General features: G+C 52.8%; 1 protein-coding gene across 1 annotated transcript in view; it reads left to right on the top strand.

Moving 5' to 3' along the window:
- Positions 1-22,653, top strand: part of CDH22 (cadherin 22) — a 132,023-nt gene that overhangs the window by 59,833 nt on the left and 49,537 nt on the right. The window contains exons 3-4 of the mRNA XM_021077733.1: positions 8,494-8,788; positions 21,551-21,670. Coding sequence (XP_020933392.1) covers positions 8,494-8,788; positions 21,551-21,670 — 415 coding nt within the window. The remainder of the gene's footprint in view (positions 1-8,493; positions 8,789-21,550; positions 21,671-22,653) is intronic.

Genomic DNA, 22,653 nt, shown 5'->3' with positions numbered 1-22,653 from the left:
GGAAGAGGGCAGAGTCGATGCAAAGCCCTGGAGGCCTGCTGGAGCCTGGCTTCTTCAGAGACTTGGCAGCAGTTGAGATGTTGAGGTGGAGGGTGCTTGTAGGGCATGAACAGCAGGGCGGTGCCCAGGGAGTGTTTGGCTTCCGCCGAGGCCAGTCAGCGTTCCAGGAACGTTTGGTCAGCAGAGATGGGGGAAACCAGCTGTGGAGTTTGCTGTGTGCTTAAATGGACCTGAGAACTGGGAGGCTGACCAAGCTGCTCAATTCAAGGCTCAGGGATCAGGACCCTTGATGAGGAGGAGGGGAAGGTCTTGCTGTAAACCTGTGGGTTTGCCTTGCAGGAAACTCAGAGTTTCACTGGTCTAGATACAGTAACCCCTGGTCCTTGGCTACACTCCCCTCCATCCGTGTGGCTGACATGGATTCCCCCCAGCTGAGCAAAGTGGGGATTTGATGGAGCACAGAGAGGTTCATGCCTCTGCTCAAGGTCACCCAGCAAACTAGCAGCAGAATCTAGGGCTCCTGACTCCCAGCCAGGGTGGTGAGATGGTGGAGCTGGTAGAATGAAGCGAAGGGAAGGGGAAGGAGGAACAAGTGGCAGCCGGGCAGGAGCTAATGGTGAAGTAGGTAGGGTGCGGACGTTGGAGCCAGACACACCTGAGTTCGAGGCCTGGTTCTGCCAACGCATTAACGGGCTTACCTGAAACAAGTTACTTCTCCTCTCTGGACCTCAGTCTCTTTGTCTATGAAAGTGGGGCTGGGGGAGCCCACTTCCTGGGGTCGTGAAAGGCTGAAAGAAGAAAACTGAGCACAAAGTGTTGGGCGTGTGGCCTGGTTGTTTATTGTTGTCTCATTATTCCCACACGAAGCACTTTACCCTTAAACTGCAAGGCAGAAATCATGGTTCCCTTTTGTAGGCAAGGGAGTCGAGGTACAAGTGGGCAGGTGCCTTAGCCAGAGTTGGAACCTGTGCACAGTCCCAGCCTGTGTCTCCAAACCTCTCCAAACCTCCAGGCTTGGTAGAGAGACTTTGGTCCAGGAAAACCCCAGCAGGTCAGGGAAGGCTCTGACACATCCGCCTAAACGTCAGCTGCGAGGTCTCAGGCACCTCAGCCCTGTCATCTGCCCGGCAGCTGGGGTCTGAGAAGGCCCCCTCCGCCACCCACATCCCCAAGAGATGAAAGAGTCAGCCACTGTGGTATCACTTCTGTCTGCATCCACTTAGCCATTTCATCTCAACAGCAGGAGTCAAGTGCCACCTCTGTCTCCTTGAACTACAGTCTGTCGGTGATGGGAGGGCCCAACTAAGTCTCTTTATTCTAAGATGGGGAAACTGAGGCTGGAGGCAGAGAACATCACGCCAAGGCCACTCGGCTTTCCAGGGAAGTTTGATTGGCAGGCATGGGGTAAGACCACCGTGGTGGTAGAACCAACCCCAAGAGATGAGGCTCTCCTGACATGGGCTCTGGGCTCAGTGCAGTTTATCTGTCCTGTATGAAGCATCTTCTATGAGCCCAGTATTGTGCCAGGCCCTGGGGGTCCTTCTTCTCACAGCAGCCTCTCGCAGCATCCCCGCTGCTGCCATGACTACGTTATCCTTCCCTCCATCATCTTCACCCAGGCCCCTCCCCTCTTACTCTCAGACAAGCACTCTGTGCAAGGAAGAAAGAGAAGTTTCCATCTCTTTGCAAACACGTGCCCAAAGCACCCTTTCTTATGAAAGATGATATAGTGTGTGGTTCAGCAGGGCCAACCGGAGCCAGACTGCCAGGGCTCAAATCCCAGCTCTGCTGCTTGTGACCTCTGGCCCTGGCACATCCTTTAACCTCTCTGTGCCTCAGTCTCCCCATCTGCCGAGTGAGGCTATGCCTGGCACCTCCTCCAAGAGTTGTGATGAGGAGTCAGTCAGTTAGCTTAGGCCGAGAACCTGGGAGCTCCCGGTACGTGCTCCGCAAGTCTCAGCTTTTATGATGATGGGTCTGGCCTGATATTTCCACACCTGGAGTACACACAGATATTAGGAACCCCTGCCCCCCCATCCCCAAAGCCTCCTGAGCAGTCCGATGTCCTAGTTTCTCACCAGAGTGGGGGGAGGGGGTCACCAGCGCATCCCTCACTCTAGGAATATGAGCTTGGCCTTTTGAAAATCCCCTGTCCCCTTTCTGGCCAAGTCCCTCCTTTGTACGAGTGGTTGTGTGTGCACACATGCATGCATACACACGCACACATTCATGCCGCCCTCGCTCGCTCTTCAGGGAGAAAGGACTTCTCCACGGTTTCAGTTAATTCACTGCTTCCCGGTCCCCCGCCCCAGGGAGCCGCTCGGAGCATCCGTCCTTGTCGAATTCCAAAGGTAGCTTAGCAACCGCACCATCCGCCATCCTCTGAGTGAACCCTGGGCGCCCAACAGGAACCTATTTTACAACTGCCTCCTCCATCAGTCACCGCCAGGCTCCTTTCGGCACCTGCGGGAACCACGGGGCCCCCTGGGTTATCGCCAGGGCCCCACACCAATGGGCCCCTGTGCCGTCCTGCCCCCCTCGGCAGCGCAGCCCACCTGGTCCCCCCTCACCTTCTCACAACACCCCCCTCGGCAACCTCCCAACATTTCCATACAGTCCGGGTACTTGGGCTAATCCCTTTCCCCAACCATAATTTCCCCCGAGGCTTCTGTCAGCTGGATGTGGATTTTGTAGGATTTTTAATTTTTTTAAAAAACAAGAGAATTATGGGGTCAGCACTTATGACCAACTCCTGTGGGCGGTGAGATCTATTTTAGATATACTGCAGGATTAAAGTGGGGAGGAGAGCAGATTTAATTAAGTTGCTAATATTTAAAGAAAATTGATGAACTCCTGGTTTACGAGGAGCCCAGGCACGAACAGACCCCTCCTGGAGGGGGGGAGGCTTTTTATTTGATTTGCTTTCCGTTTAAATCCTGGACTCGTTTTTATTTGCGTAGCCGCACTGTCCGTTTAATTGTCTTTAATAAGGAAAACGTACCTCTGCTCGCATTTAATTTTGATTTAATTAGGAGGAAGTAATTAATGGCCTCGTAAATCCCGTTTTTCAGCCCCCCCGGGATGGAAGCCATCACTCTGGTGTTTTTCCCGTTGTTTATGATCCAGGGCCGGGGCTCAGGGAGGGAGAATTCCCTCTGGGCTGGCCACGCTTGACGCAGAGAAAAGAACCCAAGACGCGAAGTTACACAGGCCTCAGGCCGCCTCTTGTTCACTGTGCGGCTTTACATAGGATACGGGCCCTCTCTGAGCCTCAGTTTGCCAACCTGTTCAATGGGGAGAAGATAATCTCTGTGTCGCAAGATCACTGAGATATCAAGGAGGGAACAGTAGGAGGCCTGGAAGTGTCCCTAGGCTAGCTCATGTGTACCTGGGGTTTAACCAAGTCACTGAAACCTCCAGAAATCCCGGAAGACAGCTGGTGGATTCTAATGACAGTTGTATATTTCTTTATTCGTTTATTCAGTGTGTGGTGCTGTGGCTTCTGCTTGGTGCCGGCGAAATGGAAGCAAACAGCCATAGGCTTGATATCCTCAGGGAGTTCACCATCACACACACTCACACACACACACCCCTCTCTCCCACTCCCCCTGTATTTTCTCTGCACACTCTGTCAGACACCTAGTATGTACCAGGCATGGTGAGCTCAGACGGTGACAGTCAACGTTCGTCCCTGCCCATGAGGCCCACAACAGCTGGGGAGACAGATTACAACAGGGGGGTGTGGAACAGAGGGGTGTGTGCACAGGTCAGGGGTGCAGAGCAGGAGAGGGGACATTGGGAGGGCATCTGGGAGGGCTGCCTGAAGGAGGAAACAAGCTGGGTTTAAAGGATGAGAAGATGTTGCATGATGGCCCCTGGGTCTCCAGTGGGTCAGGTGTTGAGACTGTAACTCTTTGTCAGGAGATGGGGGGGGAACAAGGGGACCCTTAGTCCCTCCCGAGACTAGGTGCCTGAAAAGGAGTGGAAACTCATCTTCACTGAGCACTGACTATGTGCCCGGAGCTCTCTCATATCATCATATTATAGAGGGAGCTCGCGATCTATGGAGAAACAATATTGGTCTCATTTATAGATGAGAAAACTGAGGCTCAGAGGCGGGGAATGTCTCGCTCAGTACCAGCCACAGGTGGGTGACAGAGCTGATGCTGGCACCCAGCCATTCCTGAATCCAAAGCCCACCGCCATCTCTCCTGACTTGTGATTTAAAATCCTTTTCCAAATGATGAAATAGATGGAAGAGGTGGCCGGGGACTGTGGCCTGTGAGGACAGGGTAGTACAGGCCCAGTGGCCACCCGGCAGCCCGCTCCCGCCTCCCTCTGCCTCTTCCTTAGCCAGAAACATCGTAAGCGTTCCCACCAGATTCCAGAGTGACCAAGCTGCGCTTTGGAGTCAAACAGACCTGGGCCCATCTCCAGCTCTTCACCTGGAAAATGGGGAGACTTTTCCATGGGCCCAGAGTTAAATTAGATCTCTGCAGAAGCCTGCAATCTGGCACACAGCAGGTGTTCAATAAACAAGAGCACCAAACTCCAGCCTCACAGCTGAGAGTCTTGAGACACCCCCCGCCCCCCGGGATGGAGCCACAGGTAGAGCCAGAGCCAGGAGCCAGGCAGGCAGGGCGAGTGGCCCAAGCTCTTAGCTTCTCCCCGGGCTGACCAGCCCTGTCTGATGCTGCAGACCCCAGAGAGTAGCCCCTGAGCCCCATTGTGAGCTCTGTGTCCTGCTTCACGGAAGAATATCATCAGTGACGTCACCACTCGGTTCTACTCCCTCCCCCCGTAAGTGGTCCCTGGCCAGGGGTTTGAGATAAAATGTCAAGGACATCGGGGACATGACGGAGACCCAGGGGGCCAAAAAGGAAGGAGACAACCACTTACAGCGTGTGTAGGTCATTATCAACATAATGGCGTTTCATCTTCACCACGCCCGTGCCAGGTAGGACTCGATCTGGTTTCTCAGGTGGAAGAATGGACCCAGAGGGTAATATTAACACATGCTGTGATCAGAGCACTAGTGAGCGATGGAGTCAGGATACTGGCTTCCCGCCCTTAGCTGGGTGACAAAGCGAATGACCTCCCCTTTCTGTGCCTCCGTTTTCTCATCTGAGAAATGGGGGTGATAGTAAGATTATAGCTGGTCAGCATTTCCCCAGATGGTATCTCACTGCTTAGGAATGTTTGCTGATTTAATCAACCGGCAACAGGTCTGACTGGGAAGTGGGTGGAGGCTCCCTGAGAGGGACCCAGTTTGCCCTCTTCTCTCGCCATCCTGCCTGAGCAAAGGTGGAGAGGAAGCATCAACAGCAAGCAGGAGAGACAGGTCTCCTCATCCCCAGCACGGCCGCTGATTCAGGGCCGATGTCTTGAGATAATTTTATTGGGGGTATTAAACTGAGTTATGAGGTTTTTACAATCCAGCCACTTATGAGAAATCTATTAACAGTAACTGGACAGGAAGAAGGCTTCTCGGTGGAGCCCAGGACGGGCATTAATTGGGGCAATCTATAACAGGACGGGGACCCGGAAAGGTTCCACCCGGCGCCTCCATTTACTCCCCGCAATTTCTGCTGAGAATCAGCAGACTCGCCAAAAAGAGAGAGATGCCCATTAATCGGCTAATGAAATATGAAAATGTTTATGGGCCATTCAATCTTCCAAATGGCACTTCTATAATCCACCTTTCAGACACAAAGTTCCACCAGCAGAATTTATACCCAGGCTCCTCCTGTGTGGCAGGGGGTGGGCTTTCATCCCCCTTCGTGATGACTTCATTGGCACCTGTTATCCTGCCGAGTGTGATGGGGCACATGGCATCCCAACCCAGAAGGGGCCTCAGGGATTCTCTCGTTCGCACCCCATCTCTGCGGAAGCTTACAGAGGAGCAGGGACCCACCCAAGGTCACTGGCTTCATCAGATACATTTTATTCTGCTCAGAGCTGCCTCGGAGATTTGGACATTGGAGGATAAGGACTTGGGTGTTTCTTTTCGGAAGAACAGTCTTTCTGCTGGTTCCTTGCCCAGGAGATCTCAGTGCAGTGAAAACAGCCTGGCTTCTGGAGCTTAACAGTGCCTGGATTAAATCCCAGTTATATATAGCTAACATTTAGTAATAATATAATAATAACGATAGCTACCATTTATAGGACACTTACTATGTCTCAGGAAGGCTGATTTTCAGCGAGCACCTACCAGTATAGTTGTACCGGTGGTTAAAATAGGGAAAAAGCTCCCTACCTGCAGTAAATAGTCCCTTTCCTCTCCCTCGCCCCAACTCCCTCATTCCCTGGACCTCTGTGTGATCCGGCACGCCCAGTGTTCCTGCCTGGCCCAGCAGGGGCCCTGCTGCAGCACCGCTCCGTGGGCAGTTCCTCTGCCAGGCTGGCTGTTACATATTGTCAGTGTCCCCTGTTGCCAGGCAGGTGCCGAGGGCCTTATTTGGACCTCACACTCAATAAACTCCCCCAGAACCTCTAGAAGGAGGTGCTGTTATGATCCACATATTCCAGAGGAGGCACCTGAGGCCCAGAGAGGTACAGTGACTTGTGCAAGGACACACAGCATGGCGATGCTGGAGGCAAGGCCAGGCCAGGCCATACTGCCTCATCCCTGCCATGGGCTCCTCCCAAGCAGTTTGAGGCTGGAATGAGAAAGCCCAGGTTGGAGTTCCCGTCGCGGCTCAGCAGAAACAAATCTGACTATATCCATGCGGACACAGGTTCGATCCCTGGCCTTGCTCAGCAGGTTAAGGATCTGGGTTGCTGTGAGCTGTGGTGTAGGTTGCAGACATGGCTCGAATCCAGTGTTGCTATTGCTGTTGCTGTGGCGTAGGCCGGCAGCTACAGCAGCTCCCATTCGACCCCTAGCCTGGGAACGTCCATATGCCGTGAATGTGGCCCTAAAAAAAAAAAAAAAGAAGAAAGAGAGAGAGAGAAAAGAAAGAAAGCACAGGCTGTGACCCAGGCCAGTTAGTCCAGCACTCTGACCTTGAGCAAATCATCCCAATTCTCTAATCCTCAGTCAGAAAATGGAAAAAAAAAATATGTAAAGTGAAGATAGCAAAAGATACTCTAGAGGAATTTGTTTTTTAAAGAACTCTGAACTAGATAAGTGTGTAAATTGCTTAGCACAGTGCCCGGCACATAGTAGGTGCTCCTCCAATTTGCATTCCCTTTCCTCCTCTGTCCCTCCACTCCATGTCCCCCCCCATGTGCCAAGCCCTGAGGCTGGCTTTCTAGGTACCAGATGAGCAAGAAATACCAGCCCTGGACTTCCTTTTGTGGCTCAGTAGGTTAAGAACCTGACATATTATCCATGAGGATGTGGGTTCAATCCATGGCCTTGCTCAGCAGGTTAAGGATCCAGCATTGCTGCACGCTGCAGCATGGGTCACAGATGCGGCTCCCATCCGGCGTTGCTGTGGCAGCTACAGGTCCAATTCGACCCCAAGCCTGGGCACTTCCATATGCTGCAGGTGGGCCATAGAAAGAAAAGAAAAGAAAAAGAAGAGGAAGATACCACTGCTAACCTCTGGGGACTCAGAGCCTAGGGACTGCGGTCAAGGGCAGCAGCTTGGAAGTTTGTTAGAAGGGCAAACTCTTGAGGTCCCACCCAGACCTACTGGGTCAGAATCTGCTTTGCAATGAGATCTTCAGGTGATTTGCCTGCACATTAAGGTTTGAGAAACATGGCTACAGCGATCCTACAGGCTGAGCGTGATAATGACGGCTTGATGTATTGCAAAGATTTGGAAGAGGAATGGCGAGGTTTGGGGGGGGGGGTCCGAGAAAGCTTTGGGGAAGCGGTGGCCCTTGAACTGAGCCTTGCAGGATGAGTAGACTCTCAAGTAGACAGAGAAATAAGGACAGGGCACTCAAGGAAGAAGAGGTGCAGAGGTGGCTCTAGCTTCTTTGTAAGGGCAATGGGGAGCCACGGAGAGGTCCAAGCAGGGGAGGATGTGTTCAGATGGCTCTGGCTACAGAGGGAAAAGGAACGGTAGATGACGGGGGCAGGAAGCACCGTGGACCTGACAGTGAGACCTGGGACGAGGATGGTGCGAGGCCTCCCAGCCGCAGTGTCTTCACCGAAGAATAGGTCTGTCAGGAGTTCCCGTCGTGGCGCAGGGGTTAACGAATTAGACTAGGAACCGTGAGGTTGCGGGTTCGATCCCTAGCCTTGCTCAGTGGGTTAAGGACCCGACGTTGCCTTGAGCTGTGGTGTAGGTAGCAGACGCGGCTCGGATCCCGCGTTGCTGTGGCTCTGGTGTAGGCCGGCGGCTACAGCCTGGGAACCTCCATATGCTGCGGTAGCGGCCCAAGAAATGGCAAAAAGACAAAAAAAAAAAAAGAATAGGTCTGTCAAAGAAGCGATGCGGTTAGGAAGGGGCCCCCAGTGGGACTTGGGGGGCTGGGGGGGCCAAGCCAAGAGGAGCTCCCACCCCAGCCTCCATCCTGCCTTCCTCCCTGCCTCCCCAGATCCACTCGGACTCAGACGAGGGGGACGGGGCCATCAAGTACACCATCTCGGGCGAGGGCGCTGGGACCATCTTCCTGATCGATGAGCTGACGGGCGACATCCACGCCATGGAGCGCCTGGACCGGGAGCAGAAGACCTTCTACACGCTGAGGGCTCAGGCCCGGGACCGCGCCACCAACCGCCTGCTGGAGCCCGAGTCGGAGTTCATCATCAAGGTGCAGGACATCAACGACAGCGAGCCCCGCTTCCTGCACGGCCCCTACATTGGCAGCGTGGCTGAGCTCTCACCCACAGGTGGGCTGCGGGCTGCAGGGCTGGGACGGGGGGCAGGGAGAAGGGGAAGGGGAGCTGCCAGGCTGTGAGAGGCACTTGGGGTCAGGGGGGGGGTGGCAGGCGAGGCAGGAACCTCCATCCGCAGCAGAGGGTACAGGTGTAAGCTCAGGTGCCTGCATGAGCTCAGACGACGTCCTGGGCAGTCACAGCTGCACACCTGCACAGAGGCATACCTGTGACCCCAGGCATATACGGGGACACAGTCCCCACACAGGGACATAGACCTACATGTGGACACACTTATACACCCTCGCGTAGTCACACAGGCCCAGGTGCACCTGTACACAGCCCCACTCGGCATGGCTCCACACACTGGCAACATCGGGACAGTCACTCCCACAGGCACAGCTGTCCAGCTGACCTGGCCTTTCACCAGACTCAACCACACACAGACACAGCACAGCCCTTGACCGCAACCCCCACACGAATGCAGACACAACTGACCCTGGGCTCACCTACACCCAGAATCAACCAGAGTGGACACAGCTGCTGAAACAAAGCCCAGCCACACAACCAGATATGGCCTCACGCCCAACATGGTCACACACAACGCCACCCAGGAAGCAGCCCCTCCCACCAGTGGAGCTTGTGCACAGACACAGCCACCTGCCTAGACGTGGGCAAAAGCCACAGCCCGACATTATCACCACCCCGGGGTCTCGGGCTCCGAGTGGAGCTGCAGACAAGCGTGGGCACAGCCAGATGCAACAACCTCCAGACAGCTTCATCCACTGCCCACAGGAAGCCCCAACACACCCAGCCCGGCCACCCAGAGACACAGGCTCACAGAGGTGGCCGAGCCCCCAGACACAGATTCAGCCGCCCATTCCCAGCTGTGGCTGCAAACCCCCGGGAGCATTGGGTCCACACAGTCGTACATGGAAAAAAGGCAGGACACACATCAAAATGCATACCTGCCGACACAGCCATACTCAGAAACACATCTCACAGCAGTGAGATGCTGAAAAGAGCTTGGGTGACTCCCCCCTTTCCCACTGGGGGACCCACAGGGAGTGGACTGATCATCAAGGCCCCACGTAGCCTGGGGCTCCTGGTGGGAGCTGGTGGCATGGGTTGAGGGCCAAGCCGGAAGCTGCCATCTCTTCCCGCACCACATAAGCCTGAGCCACCTGCCAGCCAGGCTGGACAGGGAGCAGCGGCCCTAAGTTCTAGGATCTGTTCCATCGCTGATGTACAGTGGCCGACGGCTTAACACTGCCTCTCCCTTGGCCTTCCAGCTCTGTAGCTACATGTCACGGGGCAGGGGTATTCGGGTCCTTGGGGAAGAGTGTGGTCAGCCTTGGCTTCCCCAGACTGGGCCACACTGGCAGATTGGTTGGTAAGGAGCAGGCAGCCAGTCAAGGAAGAGAAGGGAGTGGGCCAGAGAAGATGGGGAGCACAGAGGGATGGTGGGAGAACGGAGAACGGCGGGGGTGAATGTGGGTGTGGGCTGGTGTTCACACACACACATGCAGATGTGCACATGCACAGCCTTTAAGGCGTGTGCATGCATGTGACATGCTATGTATCTGTGAAACAGATTCATTCATTCGTTTAACGCGTATGCATAGGCACTGGGGACGCAGTGACAAGAAGGCAGACCCGCCTCCCTGCTCCCATGGAGGGGACATTCAGACAGAGGAGGACAGGAAGGAAGCATGTAAACAGGCAGGGTCTGGGAAGATGACATTAAAGCAAAGGCGCAAAAGAAGTGAGGGCATGACTGGGTCACTTTGCTCTACAGCAGAAATCGGCAGAACATTGTCAATTACTATACTTTAAAATTAAAAAAAAAAAAGTGAGGGCATGGGCCCCAGGGGGAACAGCATTCCAGTCGGGGGAACAGTACTTGCAAAGGCCCCAAGGTTGAGTTCCCTCTGAGGAGACGCAGAGAGGCGACCAGATCATGCAGCCATGTCATCACAGTCAGGATTTTGCCTTTTATGCTGAGCAAGCTGGGAAGTCAGTGGCGGGGCTTGTTCAGAAGAGTGGCATGATCTGACTTAATTGTAACAAGATCCTGTGGCTGGTCCGTGAAGATTAGGTGGGGAGGGGGCTGGATAAGGGCAGAAGCAGATTGCGCATTGAGAAGGATACTGCAATTACCTAGGCAGGAAATGATAGTGCCTTGGAGAAAGGTGGTACCAGAAAGGGTACTGAAAAGAGATAAACTTGGGCATCTACTTTGAAAGTAGAGCTGAAAGCATTTGTTAATGGACTGGCTGTGGGATGAGAGAGGACGAAAATTCAAGGATGACCACCGAGATTTTGACCTGGGCAATTAAATAGATGCGATCTCCATTTGCTGAGATGGGAGAGACAGTGGGAGGAACAGATTTGGGGGATGGAGGGAAACGAGGAGTTTGGTTTCAGATGTGCTAAGCTGGAAGTATTTATCAGAAAGCCAAGGAGAGATCTCGGAAAAGGCAGTTCGATATACAGGTTCAGTGGAAGGGTCTGGGCTAGAGAGATAAATCTGGAAGTTGTCCAAGACAAAGACCCAGGGAATACTTAGAAATCAGTTTTGCAAGTGGGGAAACTAAGGCTCAGAGGAGCCAGTGAGGGGTTCAAATGCACATAGTCAGTCAGAGGTAGCTTAACCCTCTGACTTCCCAGGTCCAGCAGCCCCCACTCCTGGACTCAAACTCTGACCTAAGGAGATGGGGTCCTGTCTCTCTTCACCTAAAACTGAGCTGCACGTTTCCACATGGAAAAATCCAGAAAGATGGCCAGAGATGAGGCAAGAGAAGGAAGCTGGAATCATATCCAAAGGATTGAGGGAACCACAAGGATGTAATGTGGGCACATTTGCATTTTAGAAATCTCCCACTGGGGAGTTCCTGTCGTGGCTCAGTGGGTTAAGGACCTGACATTGTCTCTGTGAGGATGCGGGTTCCATCCCTGGCCTCACTCCGTGGGTTAAGGATCCAGCATTGCCATGAGCTGCTGTGTAGGTTGCAGATGCAGCTCAGATCCCCATCTGCTGTGGCTGTGGCATAGGGCGGCAGCTGTAGCTCCGATTTGACCCCTGGCATGGGAACCTCCATATGCCATAGGTGAGGCCCTAGAAAGACAAAAAAAAAGACGTCTCCTGGTGCTGCTGCGAGGTGGCTAGTGGATGCAGGTGAGGGGTACAGAGGGGAGTGCAGCCCCATAGCCACCATGGTGGCCTTCCCGTCGCCACTTCACTCTCACTTCGACTCTGAAAGGTGGTAGGACTGATGTTAGCATCCCTATTGAACAGATGGGAACACCAAGGCTCAGAGAGGAGATCTACCCACAGTCACTTAGCATGTCAGTGACCAAGCACGTCATTGGCCTTGGCTCCCAGGCTTTTGGAGCAGCAAGATTCTGTGTCACTCATGGGGAAAATGAGACCGAGAAAAGGGCAGGGACTCATTCAAGGTCACCCGGGAAGTAGGAGGCAGAGCCAGCCCCCAGCTTTATGAACAGAGCTCTAAGGAGCCCCCGCCCTGCCTCCCCGCCCGCTGCCAGCCCTCCGACTCTGACATTCTCACTTAGGAAAAAGTAGGGACTTAACTTGGACAAGCCAGGGAAACCCAGGAGGAGGAAGGAGGAAGCAGAAATTAGATTAGTTTATTTCATTTGAGCAACTTTTTGAAAGGGAAGCAAGTCCGACACCGGGGTAGTTGCAGAAACTCCAGACGGCTTTGAAAATCAGTCACAATTACTGAGCCTCCTGATCTGCGCTGAGAGGGGCGGGGTCGACAAGCAGCACCGGGGTCTGGGCTCTTCCGAGATCAGAGGGAGCGGGGATGCAGCTTGGGACATGAAAGGCTGCAGCGCTCACAAATTAAACCACTCACAGCTTAAAAGGGAAGGAAAGTGTGCCGGGGGGGCCCCCAATGAGCCACACTTCTGAGGAGGGGCACGCCAGCCAGGCTGAGCCTAATGCAGTGAAGCGGGTCCTGCATCTGACAGTCAGGAGGCCTGGCTCCCCGTGTGACCTTGGGAAAGTCGCTGCCCCTCTCTGGGCCCCACATTCCCTTCTGAGCACTGAGGGGACTCATTCATGCCCAGAGGTTTACTGAACGCCTACTCTGTGCCAGGCACCATCCCTGGCATTGGGGATCCTTAGGAAGCCTACATCTAGAGCAGGGAGGGAGGCAGGAAAGAAATAAACAAGCCAAGGTATAATACACCCTGCGGTGTAAGTGCTGTGAAGAATAAGAGAACTGGGAGTTATATCGGGACTGCAATTCTAGATGCGGGGGGGAGGACCTTTCCTTTTTATAGGAGGACATTCGAACAAAGGGCCGAAAGAACCAATGGAATGGACCAAGGAGCTACGTGAAACAGTGGTTTTCAAACTTTATTGTGCATCCAAGTTATGTGGAGGACTTGTTAAAACACAGAAGCCTCCCCGCCCCAACCCAGTTTCTGATTCAGTAGATCTAGGCTGTTAGAAATGTTTGCATTTTTAGAGTTCCTGTTGTGGCTCAGCGGTAATGAACCCAACTAATATCCACGAGGATGCAGGTTCGATCCCTGGCCTTGTTCAGTGGGTTAAGGATCCGGCTGTAGTGTAGGTTGCATATGTGGCTTAGATCTGGAATGGCTGTGGCTGTGGCTGTGGCCGGCAGCTGCAGCTCCAATTCAACCCCCAACCTGGACCTTCCATATGCCATGGGTGCAGCTCTAAAAAGAAAAAAAAAAAAAGAAATATTTGTATTTTTAACAAAGATGCTAATAAGGTGATGCTGATGCTATTGGTTCAGGAGCCACAGTTGGAGAACCACTAGGCTAGAGGAAGAAGGCTCTCGGTAGAGGGAACAGCAAGTGCAACAGCAAGTCTTGAAGCGTGATGTGTTTGTCATGTTTGAGAAACAGCAAGGAGGCCACTGTGGCAAAGAGAGGAATAAATGAGGGGGCAGAGGATCCAAGGAGGTCAGAGGAGGTGCTGGAAGCTGGACCATATGGCACTTTGTAGCCACTAAAAGCTTTTTGGTTGTGCTCTAAGTAAGAGAGGGAGCAGAAGACTTATATGATCCAATGTGGATTTTTAAAAGTTGGTTTGTTGGCCGCCATGTTGAAGATAGACTGTAGGGGGCAAGGTTGGAAGTAGGAAGATCAGTGAGGAGGCAGCTGCAATAGTGGGGCCAGGAGGTGATGGTGACTTGGATTCTGGATGTACACTGAAGGTAGAGCCAGCAGGGTTTTGTGATAGATTGGATGGGGGGAGTGAGAGAGAGAGAAAATGAGGAGGATGCTGAAGGCTTTGAGCAAGTAGATGGATGGAACTGTTGCTGCTGAGATGAGGAATGCTCCAGGAAGAGCAAGTTTGCAGCACGTAATTAAGAATTCATTATTGGACATGTTAGATTGAGACGTCTACTAGAAATCCATGTGGAGTTGTCAAGGGGACAGTTGGATCTCTGAGTCTAGAGGTCAAGGGCAAGATCATGGCTAGAGTTACAACTTTGGAAGTCATCAGCAGAGCGAGAATTTAAAGCTTGAGGCTGGGTGAAATCAGTGAGGGAGTGAGTTCTGGTAGAGACGAGTTAGACTAGATCATCTCTTGATGTTGGGGGGGCCAGACCCCTTCCCTAAGTGGTCACAGCCTGACCGGTGGACAGAATTTCACAGGGCTCCCATGGCCAATTCAACTCCACCTACTTATTAATGCCAACTATGTATAAGACAAAATACTTGGCACCATTGAGGGTACAGAAACGAGAAGTTCAATCCAACACACATCTATTAGCCGCTACTTTATTCTGGGCACTGCAGGGGATGTAAAGATAAGTAATTGAATTAAATCCACAAATGTTTATTAGCACCCATTATATACAAGGCCTCCAGTGTACTTGGCTCTGTCGGGGTTGCAAAGATGAGTCACCCAACTAAGTGAACATTTATTAGCACCTACTTTATATATATATATATAGCCCCAAGTGGAGAGAAACAAAAAATTAAAGTTGCTTTAATTCAGTAAATACCTAAGAGTTCTTACTATGTATGTGGCCCTCTGTTAGATAGGTGGGGATGCAAAGATAAGCAGGATACTGCCCCTGATCTCAAAGTGGTAGCAGATCAGTTTCATCTCTGGTGCCAACTCTCATCAATTGGTAGTGCTTATAGGGCTGTGTTGAGGAATCTGAGGTCTCATTCAGGCTCAGCAGAAAAGAATGCCACAATCGATTAGTGATGTCTGCTGGAAGCCAAGAAGGGAGAATGTGGTGGCACGTATGCCATAGGACTGGCATTGCTGGATGATGGGATCAGGGCTCAACAGACTGGAAATGGACAGGGACCCTGCCACAGCCACTTTCCCGTGTATTCCAGTCCCTCTGTGAGCAGCATCTTTAATAGGCGGAAAGAGCCTCTTTTGTAGTGCAGTCTGCACTTCTTGGGACATTCACTAAATAATAGCTATCAGCCAACACTGCTTTCGCAAAGCTATTTCCCTTTATTCTCACAATCCTGGGAATAAGCAGGGCAGGTATTACTGTCCTCATTTTACCAATGAGGAGATAAATGCAGAGAGAGATAAAGTAACTTGCCTAAGTTTCCACAGTAAGAACCGGAGCCAGAACCAGACCCAGAACCTGGAACCAGAACCCAAGCTACTTGCCTTGGTGTGTGTGGGAACCAGTCCCGACCGCCTCTTTAGGGCACATAGGACTTTGCTGTTTGCAAAGCACTTTCACATCCCTAATCTCATTTTATCCTCCCAGACAGTCTCTCTCTCTCTCTCCCTCTTTCAGGTTAAGTGTTAACACCCCCATTTTACAGCTGAGGAAACTGAGACTCAAGAGGGGAGGGGAAAGAAAGTCAGACGGCACACTCTCTGATTCCTAAGCCCAGTGCTTGGGAGGACGGTGGCAGAGAGGAAAAGAGGGAGGCAGGAGGAAGTGGTTCCCCAAGGGTCTCGTTTGGGGGGGGCAGCAGCAGGCTGGGAGGCTCTCATTGTCCCGTCTGCAGCTGGAGAGAGTGTGGCTCAACAGCCCTCGGGCCCAAGCCAGGAATCAATCGCTGGCCTCTGCAGAGACAACTTCTAAAGATGTTTTTAATTAAAGTCCAGGAAGATCTATATGTGCAATATCTCCTTGCCTAGCAACGGCACTGGCTCTCACCACCCAGGATCGGGGGAAGTGGGACAGGAGGTTTCTAGTGGAGAGAGGTAGCAGAGGGGAGCAGAGGCCCGGCCCTCAGGAGTCAGCCCCGTGTCTTTCTTTGTCTTTTCCATCAACAAATCACTCAACAAACATGAACACCCTCTCTATGCCAGGCCCTGTGGCCACCTGGCCAAGGGTGCAAAGGGACTAATCCACCATCCTGCCCTCAAGCATCTAGCACAGAGCGGGTGCTCTGTAGATATTGGGTGACTGAATGGAGCTGAATGATAAGCCAGAAATGTTCGCTTTCTGCAACAGGCAGAGAAGGACGCTACTGCCGTCGCTTAGAATGTTGCTGTCCTGAATAAACCAGGTGACCGGCTGTTTAACAGAGGGCCCTGTTTAAACCTGGAGAAGACAGAAGAGCCTATGGGACCCGGTTTGGAATAGGAGAGTCTTCTCTCCCAGGGGAGCAGATGAGATCCACACACGCTCAAGTGTTACCTGCCTGGGAGAGTCCATGGCTGGGGTCCATGAGGAGTGAAAGAGCAAGGAGAGGCTGTTTGGGGGTTCCCTGGGGACTCTATAAAGAAGTGTGTTTGACATGGGGGGCCCTGACCCCCATCAGGCCAATTCCCCTTCCTTCTCTCTATTCTCCCTCCTGCTCACTCTCACTTTCCTCTTGCTTCATATGTATCTCTGTCTGCCTGTTTCTATGGAACCCTCCTTTCTGACTTTATCTCTGTACGTCTACCTCTTTCCATCTCACCGTCTCTCTCCCACTCTCTGTCTGTATATGTCTCTGCCTCTCTGACCCTCATCTCTCTGTCTCTGTCCTCATTTCTCCCTATGTGTCTGGGTACCTCCGTTTGTCTCACTTTCTCTTTGTCCATCTCTCTAGATCTCTGTCCCTCTACCTGCCCACCCCCCAATCCCCTGACTCCTTTCTTGCTCGGTCTCTCTGTGCCTCCTTTGTCACTTGTCCCTGGGCCTGCCTCCTCCCCTTCTATCGTCCGACCCCTTCTTCCTGTGCAACTACTTCTCTGCATCTCCTGTGTATCATTCATCTACATTAGGCTGCCCTGGCAGGGTGGCAGGAAGTGGGGTTGGGGCCAGCCCAGTGAGCTGGCGGCATCGTAAGTGATGATCAAAGAGGGAGTTGGGCAGGGAGGGCGCGGTGAGGAGGTGGTTGGAGAAGGGGCTTGTTTCCTGTGTAATCGGAACGTTCCCAGGGACTCGACAAGTGGTTTTTAATTTTTAATAGAAAGCATTCCACGCAGTTCTGGCAGCAGCGGGGGGTGGGACTCATTTTTCATAAATGAGAAGCTAAATGTGAGCCGAGGGTTTCCCCAGGCCCAGCAGGGCAGCAAAGGGAGGCAGGAAAGAGGCAGGATGATAATAATTACAAACATCTTCATAATAATGACACTTGGTCATGTCAGTTGAGGATTCTGTTCTCTTCCAAAGTGCTTCGTCTCTTTCATCTCATGAAGGGGTCTCCCTCACCCCAAAGACAGGAAGGATAGAGTGTTATTTCCATTTTACAGAAGGGGAAGTGAGGCCCAGCCAAGGACAGTGTTGGAATGAGATTTGTCTTCAATCCCTGGGCCCCACTCCACATGGCGCCACCTCCGCCCTGAGAAGTTTGGGGTCTGCAGCCCAAGGTTGGCCCTCAGTTGGTTCTGATTAGACCCTTAGCCTGGGAATGTCCACATGCTGCAGGTGCAGCCCTAGAAAAGGAAAAAAGACAAAAAAAAAAAAAAAAAAAAAAAAAAAGGAAAAATACCTTTGGCTATGCTCCACCCCAAGAGAGCTCTGTTGAATTGGTCTGGGACAGGGCTCAGCATCAGTTTTATATTAAAGCTCCTAAGAGATTCTAATGTGCAACCAGGTTGAGAGCCACTGGTTTCTGTGCTCTCCAAGGACCAGCCTTTCCATATCCAACATCCCACGTGGAGCCTTGGGCTCTTTACCCAAGAATCCTTTGGACAACCCTTCCTATGCCAGTCTGGAATTAGGCCCTTAACCCCACAAAGCAGAAGGGCTGGGTTGGTAGCACCATGGACAGCGCACAGCTCATTCTAGCCGATCCCAGCTCTCCTGGAAGTCTGAGCTTGAACCAGCTGCCAGAGAGGGAGAATCCTTGTTCTTCCCCTGCTCTTTCCTCCCTTTCCTCTCTTTGGCTCTTCTGTCACTTATCTCTCTACTTCTACTCCTATTGACCCCCTCTCCTACTACCTTAGAAGGCAAGGTACATGTACGTTTTGACTTCAGATCGACATGGGTTTGAATCCTGCGTCTCCTATTTCCTTGCCAGGTGAATTTAGCTGGGAACTGTCCTTGGTACTGAACAAGGAAACCTCTTTGTGTTCTCACAACCATCCCAAGAGTCTGGTAGTAATATTACCCCCATTTAACAGGTGACGAAATTGAGACAAAAAGGGTGCAATACTAACCTTCACTCAGCCTCTATGTCCTCATCTGCAAAGTGGAGCTTTTGACAGCACTTACTTCAAGGATTTATTGTATGAATTCCATGAGATACTATGCATAAAGAGCTTATTATAGTATGTAGCACAAAATGTTATTTAATAAACCTAATCTATCATTATCACTGAATAAGGATATATAATAATGGGTTTCATTATTATTCAGTATTCATTTACATTTCACCCTTCACTGGGCATAGCAGTTTCCTCATCTGTAAAATGAAGATAATGTAGGATTGTCCTGGAGTCAGTTCGTATCAGATCGTGAGAGCCAAATATTGATTTTCTAGAGTTTCATGAGCTACTTGATACCACATTGGTAGCTTGAAATTGGCCATGGTGAGAGTGTTTACACCGTGGAAATCAGCAAACACTATAAAGCAGGGTATCTCTCCCCATCCATCCATCCCCCAGAGCCAGTGGTTAAACATTTGCTAGCGCGTTATGCATCTACATCATAGAATTGGCACGGGGACTGAAGGAGAGAATGGCCATGATGGTGCATTGTAAAATGCAACCTGCTGAACCTAGACGGAGGACACAGGTGGTCCTATAGCAGCCACAAGCCTGGAGCCCTTTTGTATGCTGATTCTGGGGAGCTGCTGACTTGTGAAGATGGGGGGGTGCACAGTGTGAGGCTCCCAACCAGTGGTGAATCACTGACCCTTCACCATCCCTACGTGTCAGCATTAACTGTAATGGCTGCAATAAAGAATCCCAGATTGGGGAAGTGATTCCATCATCCCCGCGGGAGTCCCTGGGATGCAGCCAGGGAAGGAGAGAGAGCTCAGCCACGTCCCTGGGGAGTCACTCAGCTCGGCATTGTGCCTTGCCTGGGGGATGGGGTGGGGACATGCAGAGGAGAGCGGCAGGGAGACCCTCTCTCATAACTGTTACAGCAGCCACTGTTTATCGAGCACCCACCACGAGCCTGATGCTTTATGTATCTTCTCTCATTTCGGTATGTCTGTGAGGGAGGCACGATTGTGCCATTGTATACAGGCATGCCGTGCCTCCTGAGAGGACAGCAACAACCTGCATTTTATTGAGTTCTTAGCATGGGGTGGGCACTGTCCTCGGTGCTGAATATGGAAATGTATTTGAATTCTGAAACGGAGCCCAGAGGTGGGTGGTACTCTCACCCTCATTTCACAAATGAGGAAATGGGGGCCAAAATGGGGTTTATGGCATGCCCAAGGTCAAGCTGCTAATAAGCGGCAGAGTCATCACTGATAGTGATTCAGTACCCCAGACCACCATCCAGAGTCACTGTGCCCAGGCTGACTCTGGCTCCCTGAGGTCTTTGGCCTTGGAGAGTCCTGGGTTCAGATCCCCCCACTTTCTTCTTCTGAGCCCTCAGTCAAGTCTCTTCCCCTTTTGGACCTCTGTCCTCACCTGTAATTTAGAGGGGCGCACTCTGCCTCTCAGAGATGCTATGAGAATTAGAGATGATGGATTTAAGTGGCTAGTGAAGCCAGGCATGTAGTGAGTGCTCAATAGGGTGTATTTCTTTCTCCCCTCTCTGAATAATAGGAGACACCTGGCATCATGCCCTTGCCCTGAATAGGAGACCCCTGGGTACCAGTCATCAAGAAGGAGGGGCCTTGCCCAAACCTCTTCCCCAGCTTCTCCAGGCAACTCTGACATTGTTGATGTGGAGCTGGAGCCGCCAAAGAGAGAGAGGCGCATTGCAGGGCCGGTTTAGGAGTCTGGGAGGGGGAACATGGAGAGGGAAATGAGAAATGCAAAAGAGTGAAAAATAAATACATGTGTCTGTCTGGAATGATCGAGGGCCCCAGGCTGGAGGCGGGAGAGGCGGGCGGCGGGCTGGGCTTAGCAGAATTGCTGCAGTAGCACTTCCAGAGCCTCGCTCATTAGCCAGGCAGTGAACTGGCCTCACCCCCCAGCATGCCACCCCACTGGCCCAGACAGCCCAGCCCAACCCACCGGGAGGTCCCTCCCCAGAACCTCAGGAGGCCTGGGTCCCACCCCCTCACCAGCAGGGCACCCAGAAGAGGGCATTTCCTTGAAGTGAGGTTTGAATCGCATCCCACTTGGGTCCTATCCTGAGCCCCCCAAGAATCCCACTTTGGTCTTCCATGTCACCCCTTCCTATCTGGAAAGGTGCGGGTGGCCCACACAGCTCTGCTCATCCCTCCATCCACCCCCTCCCCCACCCCTCTCATCACCCCCGTCCTGTCCAGCCTCATATCCCAAGCCCTGCTTTCGTCAAATTGAACATGATGTCAAATTAGAGCCATCTCTGGGACAGGCCAAGAGAAGCTCCCAGTTTAATGAGGCAGCGTCGAAAATCAATAACTTAATTGCCGCTGTTTGATGGACTTTTATCCAATTTATACTCTCCCCAGCAGCCTACGTGCAGAGCATGAGGAGAAGTGTATGTGTCGGGGGCGGGGACTGTCTGAGCACCCGGGGGCGGGGGGGGGGGGTGGCGAGGAGGGCACCAGGGCCCACAGCCAACCACTTCCTAAAGGGAAAGCTGATGCTGCTGTTCCTCTGCCTGGGGGCCAAGAGACACTGGCCCCTGAGCTCTAGTGAACTTGGTTGTCCTTCTGGAGATGCCCCCACACCTGCCACCTCCATGGTAGAGGTGGGAGGATGCCAAGTGGGGAGGTAGGAGGCAGAATTCCCTTGAGGACCCAGGAGGGGCTGGGATGGGTAGAAGGACCCCTGCTTTGGGATTGAAGTGCCTGTTTTCCAGCCTTAAGCTCTAACTCTGTAATGACCTTAACTGCTGAAAATATCCATTTCCACCACCCACTGAGAGACTGTTCTGAGCTGGTTCTGCACTGGGAGTTTAAAATGAGTTCCCTCAAGAACCAAGGACCGGGACTGTCCCCATTTTGCCGATAAGGAAACAGATTCAGAGTCTTGCCAGAGTCCTGCAGCGGGGAACCACTGAGGGGAGATTGGAATCCACATCTGACTCTGTGGTCCTGCTTGCGCCCCTGGGAAAGCCCCAGATCTGGAAGCGGGTTGGTCTTAATGTTAGATTGGGGACTGTTGATGGGATTGGCTCCAGTGACCTCTTGCCTAGGTCTCCCCTCCTGGCTTCTCTGGGGGTGGGGAGAGGTGAGGAGGACAAGCACAGCAGCCCCAGCTGACCCCTGTCTCGCTTGGTCCCCCGGGCCCAGGCACGTCGGTGATGCAGGTGATGGCCTCAGATGCGGATGACCCCACGTACGGCAGCAGCGCTCGGCTGGTGTACAGCGTGCTGGATGGCGAGCACCACTTCACTGTGGACCCCAAGACCGGTGAGGGGCGGGGTCGAGCCAAAGGGGCGGAGCCGGGGCGGAACTAGAGGAGGGGCGCCAGGGGCGGGGCCGGCGGGGGCGGGCGGAAGTCTGCTTTGAGCCTCGCAACCTGCTGCGTGGAGGTCAGAACAGAGGACACAGAAGCATCTTGCCCGCTCCGGGAGATCCCAGGGTCGTGGAGAGGGAGGGGCGGCCAGGCAGGAAGAGAGAAGAACTGAGGAACAAAATAAAATGGAGTGGGGGGCGCCCACAAAATGGTCGTGAAAACAAAAATGCAGGAGACCATCCCCATGGGCTCCCTGAAAGGACTTTGGAGATCTGAACGCAGAAGGCCCCCTTGCCCTTGGAGCTAAACTGAGGCAGGCGCGTCCACTGCCCATAAGGGGTCGGTCATGGCCATAAGTGTCGCTGGGGGCCGGGTGTGGAGGGGCGGTGGTCGGCTGGTGAAGGGCAGCCCGTCAGCAGTTGTGAAACCTCTATTCACGTGGCAGCTGTGAAGGATCCGATGGGAAGACAGGCTGAGACCGTTAGGGAAGGATGGCTTCCTGGCTTGCTTGCCCTCCTACCAGCACCACCAAGCAGTGGTCCAGCACCCACAGCCACCGCCCCCCACTTCACTCCCTCTGAAGCTAGAACCTGAGTACATCTCTGAGGGGCTTTGCCAGAGCAGCAGGGAGGTCAGGAGGAGGATGCTGAGGCTCCCAGCGGTGAAGGGGTTCGCTTAAGGTGTCACAGCTGGGTGCAGCTGCCGATGCCAAAGGCAGTGCTCTCACGGGCGCTGGGACAGGAAAAGGCAGGAGATGAGACATCAGGCACCACAGAATGTTTATTAAATGTCATCAGGGGGCTCCCAATCCAGTTGGGCAGGGGGACAGGCATCTGCGTGGCCAATTAGGGTGCAAGTCTCTTGGAAGTGGTAGCTGGCGATCTCCTAAGGATAAGACAGTGTTGGCCAGACAGATTCGGAGAAGGGCATTCCAGGC

The sequence above is a fragment of the Sus scrofa genome, chromosome 17, assembly GCF_000003025.6.
Source record: "Sus scrofa isolate TJ Tabasco breed Duroc chromosome 17, Sscrofa11.1, whole genome shotgun sequence".
In the NCBI taxonomy this organism is placed as follows: Eukaryota; Metazoa; Chordata; class Mammalia; order Artiodactyla; family Suidae; genus Sus; species Sus scrofa.
This window is presented reverse-complemented; position numbering and strand designations above follow the sequence as displayed.